This window comes from Catharus ustulatus, chromosome 14, assembly GCF_009819885.2.
Source record: "Catharus ustulatus isolate bCatUst1 chromosome 14, bCatUst1.pri.v2, whole genome shotgun sequence".
NCBI classification, from domain to species: Eukaryota; Metazoa; Chordata; class Aves; order Passeriformes; family Turdidae; genus Catharus; species Catharus ustulatus.
Window position 1 is genome coordinate 15,777,503 of NC_046234.1, and position 7,415 is coordinate 15,784,917.

General features: G+C 54.6%; 1 protein-coding gene across 1 annotated transcript; it reads left to right on the top strand.

Moving 5' to 3' along the window:
• Positions 1-967: 967 nt before the first annotated feature.
• Positions 968-6,680, top strand: TBX22 (T-box transcription factor 22). The gene is made up of 8 exons (XM_033072529.1): positions 968-1,103; positions 1,200-1,323; positions 1,616-1,717; positions 1,925-2,099; positions 2,298-2,462; positions 2,948-3,012; positions 3,092-3,177; positions 5,836-6,680. Exons 1-8 carry the CDS (start codon positions 968-970, stop codon positions 6,429-6,431), a joined length of 1,449 nt encoding a protein of 482 aa, XP_032928420.1. The 3' UTR covers positions 6,432-6,680.
• Positions 6,681-7,415: the final 735 nt, after the last annotated feature.

The window sequence follows — 7,415 nt, forward strand, 5'->3', positions numbered from 1 at the left end:
CCTGAGAGTCCCGCCCGGAGCCCCCCGGCCCCGACCTTGCCCTGCCCGGCCGTGCAGGAGTTTCCCGGGACTCTCCGAGTGGAAAACGGGGATTTCTGCCCCTAATTCAGCGCAGATGCCGCGGGCGGCGGGGCCGCGCTTTGAAGCGCAGCCGGAGCAGGGGGGTGGTGGAGCGGGCGGGGCTGCCTTAAAAACACCCCATAAACAACCAAACAAACAAAAAGCAAAGGGAAAAACGTGAGACAAAGCTGGAGCCGCTGCCCGGCGCTGTCACAGCCCAAGGGTGGCATCGGGTCTGTCGTGCCGGGGGCAGCCCGGCGGTGCACGGCTCCCTTCTCTTGCATCCCCCTTCTCCCTCTTTGACTTTTCTTTCTCCCCTTTTATTTCTCTTTTCCTGCCTTTTTCTTTCTTTTTCTACCCCTTTCTCTCCTTTTCTCCTTCTTTTTTTAGTAATTTCTCCCTTTCTCTCTCCCCCCCCCCACCTTTTCTTTTCCTTTTTTTTTTTTTTTCATTTTTCTTTTTCCCTTTTGGTTCTGGTTAAACGTTATTTGCACTTTTGTTGGAAAAGTGGCCCCTAGTGTGCAATTATGTCAAATTTCTTTGAGTTTTACAATTTAATGGAGAACAGTAACTCTTTTATTGATCCTAGACGGGGCCGGCTCCTCTTCCCCCTCTCCCCCCCACCCCTGTGGCTCTCCCCTCCCTCCCCCTCCAACCCCCCCCCGTTACTCCCATGAAATGTCACTCAATGTTTCTTATGCTCCCACCAGTTTCCAAAACAAACAGAGGAGGCTGCAGCCGTCTATTGACTCAGTTGGATGCAAGAGGATCTCGCCGTGGCCGCTGCCCCCCGACGGGAGCCGTGCGGCGGCCGGGCGAGGGGCGCTGGGTGCCGGCCGGGATGGAGCCGCCGCCGCCCGCCTGAGCCCCGCTGCGACCCGGGGGGACCCCCGGCAGCCCGGGGGGGATGGCGCTCAGCTCCCGGGCTCACGCCTTCTCGGTGGAAGCCCTGGTGGGACGCTCGGCCAAGAGGAAGGTGCCCGAGGGTCGCGATGAGGAGCCCGGTCCCGGCTGCCGGCCGGCTCGCAGAGCTCCGGAGGCGGGTGGGTACCGGAGGGAGCCCGGTGCGGCGGGGAGCCAGAACCGCCCCCTGCCCCGGCAGCCTCCCGAGCCGCCCCTGCCCTTTGTGTTCCCCGCAGAGAAGCGGCCCAAGGCCGGAGCCGAGAGCCGGGCGGGCGGGGTGCAGGTGGAGCTGCAGGGCTCCGAGCTCTGGAGGAGGTTCCACGACATCGGCACCGAGATGATCATCACCAAGGCCGGCAGGTACCGGCCGGCCCCGCCGCCTTGCTCGGGCTTTGCTTTCTTTTTTTATCCTTTCTTTCTTTTTTTCCCTTTCTTTCTTTTTTTTCTTTTTTATTTCTTGGGTTGGTCTGCTTGTTTTGTTTGTTATGTGGGGTTTCTCTGTTCTGCTGAGATATTTCACTTAGCTCGCCCCTTTTTCCGCTATTTTCGTTGAGTTCGATTTTCCTTCCTCCCGACGCCCGTTCCGAGTTCCGCAGCCCCTTTCGCCCCGTGAGCGGCAGCTCTCGCTCAGCCGCTGCCCCTGTGCCCGCAGGAGGATGTTCCCGTCGGTCCGGGTGAAGGTGAAGGGGCTGGAGCCGCTGCAGCAATATTACATCGCTATCGACGTCGTGCCCGTGGACTCCAAAAGATACAGGTACGGGGGAGACCGGCCGGGAACCCCACACCCAGGCGGGGCTCCTGTGCTGGCTGCGAACCGCGACCCGCCCGCTCCGAGCGGGACACGGGGGTGCTGGGGGTGCTGGGGGGGCCCGCACGCACCTATAGAATCTATAGGTGTGCGTGGGTGTGGGGACAGGCGGGGATGGGCTCCCGCCGGCTGACGGAGCCCGGCCCGGGCCAGGTACGTCTATCACAGCTCGCAGTGGATGGTGGCGGGGAACACGGACCACTCCTGCATCACCCCGCGCCTCTACATCCACCCCGACTCCCCCTGCTCGGGGGAGACCTGGATGAGGCAAATCATCAGCTTCGACCGCGTGAAGCTCACCAACAACGAGATGGACGACAAGGGGCACGTAGGTGTGGGGCAGCCCCGCCGGGGGGACCGGGGAGGGGCAGAGCATCGCCCCGGGGCGCGGAGCATCGTCCGGGGGCAGCGCCGGGAAGGCGGGGACGGGGACCGGTCCCTCCTGCCCCGGGCTCAGGGCTCGCCTCGGTTTTTCTTCCTGCCCTTCTCCCTCCGGCGGGGCTCAGCCGCCTGTCCCCCCGCACAGATCATCCTGCAGTCCATGCACAAGTACAAGCCTCGCGTCCACGTTATCGCCCAGGATTCTCGCTTCGATCTAGCGCAGATCCAGTCGCTGCCGGCCGAGGGGGTGCAGACCTTCTCCTTCCAGGAGACCGAGTTCACCACGGTCACGGCCTACCAGAACCAGCAGGTACCGGGGGTCGGGGGGATGGAGAGAGCCCCGGCGGTACCGGATTTAGGGGGATGGAGAGAGCCCCGGCGGTACCGGGGGATGGAGAGAGTCCCGGCGGTACCGGGGGTCGGGAGGATGGAGAGAGTCCCGGCGGTACCGGGGGTCGGGGGGATGGAGAGAGCCCCGGTGGTACCGGATTTAGGGGGATGGAGAGAGCCCCGGCGGTACCGGAATTAGGGATGGAGAGAGCCCCGGCGGTACCGGATTTAGGGGGATGGAGAGCCCCGGCGGTACCGGAGTTAGGGGAATGGAGAGTCCCGGCGGTACCGGGGGTCGGGAGGATGGAGAGAGTCCCGGCGGTACTGGGTTCAGGGGATGGAGAGAGCCCCGGCGGTACCGGATTTAGGGGGATGGAGAGTCCCGGCGGTACCGGGGTCGGGGGATGGAGACCCCGATGTCCGCAGCCGCCGGTCCCATCCCGCCCCGCTCCTTTCACCCTGCAGATCACGAAGCTGAAGATCGACAGGAATCCCTTCGCCAAAGGTTTTCGGGACCCCGGCAGGAACAGGTAAGGGCCGGGGCCGCCCCTCCGCCGCCCCCCGCCCCCGCCGGCCCCGCGGCCGCGTTCAAGGCGCTCTCGCCCGCAGGGGGGTCCTGGACGGGCTCCTGGAGACCTACCCGTGGAGAGCCCCCCTCGCCCTGGACTTCAAGGCTTTCGGCGCAGACAGCCAGGGTAAGTGAATCCCGCTCGCTGCCGCTCCCCGCCGCACGCCCGGAGCTCCCCGCGGGGCTCAAACCATCAAAGATAACGGGAAAATAAATCCCTGCTTTTTTGAGGAGTTAACTCCGCGTTGGTTTGGATAAAACTCCTGTGAAAATGGATGCGAGAGGCCGGGAAGAACAGGATGAGGGCGCGGGCTGCTCCAGCCCCCGGCTGAAAACAGAGTTAGATGGGCAGAAAAAAATATCTGAGTGTGCAGGAGGCTAATTTGGAGTCGGGTTGTTCCGGCTTTGATCCTGTTACACTAATTGCTTCCAACCGGGTTGGGAATATCAACTACAAACGGGGTAGCGGTGACCGCCCGGGCTTTCTGCAGCGGCGGCTTCTGCGCCGACAAATGCGTTATGCATCAGAAAATAAAATTATCGGGTATTTAGGATGCAGCAGTGACACAGAAATGCGGAGAAGAGGAGGGAAATTTTCGGGGAAAATGCTCTCCTTCATCCTGACAAGAGCAACCGGTCCTTTACAGCTCTTTCCCGAAAAAAAAAAGGCTTCAGAAAGTAACATTTGAAAACAGATTATTCATAGCGCCGAAGGGAAAAAACTAACAGCTCGTTTGCACATTGGAGCCCTCCAAGTTGGGTTTAAAGTCGCGAGTTAAATTCTCGTTTATGTCAGGAACTCTTCAAAATCTTGGGACACGCCAAGTCACCCCGTGTCTGCCGGGAAATGCCGCAAAAATCAGCAGAAATTTATCTTCTGCAGGCGTGGAAATGAGGGCACAAAGAAATCAGATGTGGGAGAAATTAAGAGGTTTATCAGATGTAAAGAGAGCTAAAATTATTATCTTTAATTGTTGGTAATAATAGTAGCAGTTTTATTAGTATAATTAGTAGGGTTTTTATTAATTTTATTTTAAGCAAATATCTAATGCAAAAAGTTCTTTTTGAACCCGTTTGCCAGGGGAGAGGAGGTGGTGGATGAGCTGCATGAGGAATGAGAAAACAGCAACTGCAATGTTAAAGATGCTGAAATATTATTGTACATAGCATATTAGAGCTACCTGGGATTTTGATTTTTTTTCTTGTTTAATGTATCTGGTATTTTTCTTCAGGGTGGAATTCCTGCACTGATACAAATATAACAAAATCTGCAGTTCTACTACTAATAAAATATATTTCCGAAGAAATACCGTAAAACTGAAATCCCAAAGCTCTAAAACCAGGAGGTAAATTAAAAGAAATGATGAGCAACATGGTGAAGGAAAAAAATGGCCATAGAATTTTTAGTTTTAAGCCTAATGGAAAGGGCAGAAAACATCTGCTCATTGGGGTTTCTGCTGCAATCCCCGTGGAATTTGGGTGATATTATTTCCTGGGATACAGCAGCAGACACCGATCCTGCTTTGCTCTGTTTTATCCAACCACGCAGGAGTTTGCTTGTGTCCTCACGCACAAATATCAGCTCAATCCCATATTTTACATGACCCAAAGTCCCTGAGCCCTGGAGGACATCAGGATGTGTCCATGGAGAGAGGACTGGATCCTGCCCTGCTGATGTCAGGACTGAAGCAGCCACTGACATCAGCAGGGAAGGGTGAGACCTTCACTCCACAAAACCCTCCTGGATTATTGGGATCCAGGGCTGACCTGTGAGAGGCTCTGCTCGTCGGGAGTTTGGAAATTAATTGGCATCACGTTCAAAATCGTTGTGTTTTTAAGGGTTTTTTTAGGTTTGCTGTACCAGCAGAGTGGTTCAGTTTACTGTTGATTTCGGGTCGCTGGTTGTGTGTCAGGTCAGATCAGATCCCAGGCAGGCATTGTATTGGTTGGGATTGAAAGTAAATAGTAACACAAATAGATCCACATTCCTTTACATCCTTTCCCAGTGATTTTGGTAAGAAATTAAAATAAACCCCTCTGGAATAATTTGGTAATGAGTGTGCAGTGGACATTTGGCTCTCCACAGGCGGGAGATGAAAGCAGCATCTGTGCAGCACCAGGGCTGGCTGCTCCCGAGCACCGTTCCCACCTCGGAGCAGCCATCCCATCCCTGCTTCATTTTCACTCCTTGGGGTTGCTTTTCTCCCGAATTCTGAAAGTGTTCATTCATCCCTTCCAGAAAGGAGGACGTTCACATAACTTGGGAGTCTGAATTTCTGGAGACACCGATAGCATTCAAGGGAATGTTTCAAATTGCTTGGGAAGCCAAGTGAAATGAGTCAATTCCTGTGAGCAGGAAGGTGCAAAAAAATTCTCCATCAGGCTGAATATGCTTTTTTGTTCTTATATCCAAGGGGGAAAATCTGTCTGGGATTTGCATGAAAAATAGGGAACTGAAATGGCAGTGGTGTGTGTAGAGCAGGGCAGGGTTATCGGTCGTGCAGCCAGGTACGGATCCAGGTGTGTGTGGAGCTGTGTTTGCCATTATCCCAGCCCAAGGAATGGAATTAGACACATGTGAATGTTGTTCTTAGACAAATGCCAGCTAACAATAACCATTTATGGATAGATCTTCCCATTTTCCAGGAGCTGTCTTTGGAGCTGGTTCGTGCTTGGAGGACACCGGCAGCAGGGAGACCTGGAGCGGGAGCACGAGTCCTCCCAGGATTGCTTGGCTGTGGGCACCAGTTAGCCCAGCCTGGATGATTTCTGTTTTCCTTTCCAGGTGGGAGCTCCAGCTCTTCTCCAGTGGCCTCCAGCGGTGGGACCCCCTCTCCTCTGAACCCCCTGCTCTCTCCATCGTGCTCCCCTCCCACGCTTCACTTACCGGCCAACAACCTGAGCATGTCGTGCCCTGAGAGTTTCCTGCACCCCCTCAACGTTCCCCTCTACTACAAGATCTGCCCTACGAGCTTCTTGAGACAACAGGCACTCCTCTTTCCGAGCCACGAAAAACTGGGAGCCACCAACCCACACCTTTTACCCCACTTCATGGTGGATATGCCCAAACTGTCTTCCCTGAAAAACGCCAAAGCCGAAGACTTAAACGCTCAGTGCCTACAAGCCCCCAGTTCTGCTGGTCAAATGTTGTATGGATTACATGCATCTGGAAACATTTTCCCATCAAGTCCCATTGCTCGGGAAGCACTTAATTGTTCTTTACATCCTCCATATGGCTTGTATGGTTATAACTTCTCTGTGCCATCCAGACTGATGAATGCAGCAGGGCATTTCAAAGTGAGTGACAGCATTCCGGCTGCTTTGAGGGACGGCAGATGCAATCACTCCAGCTGGCACCCCACAATTAACCACTGCCTTTAGTGGGATCAGAGAATATTTCTGAGCAATGTAAAACAAGTCCTTCCTTCCTTCATAGCCAGGGGCTTGTTAGTTATTACTTCTGAAACACTGCATGGCACAGGAGTGGGATGCGCAGGCATTTAATCCCTTTTTTTTTGTGGACAGAAGTGTTGTGTTGTTGGGAGGGTGGAGGATCTGGGAGGGTCTGAGATGACCCTGAGGTGATGCCTTTTGGCCACATTTGTGTCACAGTTGTAGGTTAAGAGCAAACTGTCAGTCACCTTTTTACTATTTGCACTCTCTTGTGGGGACACTGATGTCTGTACTTCTACAACTCTGTTTTCTCTCTCGCTTGCCTTTCGTTATCTCAGAGCCCTGGGGAGCTGCTGCTCACCCACTCAAGTTTTATCCCTAATTACAAAGGGACTATCCAGGACCTGGACTTGGCAAAGGAGCCACATCTGGACAAGCAGTGGAGCTTGTTCTGAAGTCCTAATTAATGACATAAAAGTCCCTCATTCTCCAAGACCCAGATGCCTCCGTTATCAGGGTGGGGACATAAATCCAAGTATCTGCTGCCAGGGTAAAGAAAGGCAGGATGAAAGATGGATGGGGTGAGAAGCTGGAAGGGTAGCCCAGAGCTTTCTTTTCCATGCCCCACCCTCCAGTGGCTCCAGCATCGATGGCGTGGTGGGAAGGACAGGATGGGGTCACACATCTCTCCCATGGTGGGATGGATCCATGCTGGGGACACGGAGGATACAGCCTGGAGAGTTGTGTGGGATGGACATCCCCAGGAGCCCTGCAGGATCCTCTGACCCAGAGCTCTCAGCCCCAACAGACACAGAAGATCCAGGTGGGATCTCAGCCAGCCTTGGCCAAGTGCAGGGCAGGGATGCTCCTGGCTCAGTCCCATGGAGAACATGGATCCTTTATGGAAAATTACAACTCTACAGGCCCTGGAACATGAGATCTTCAATTCCTTCCAAAATTCCTGTTTGTTTT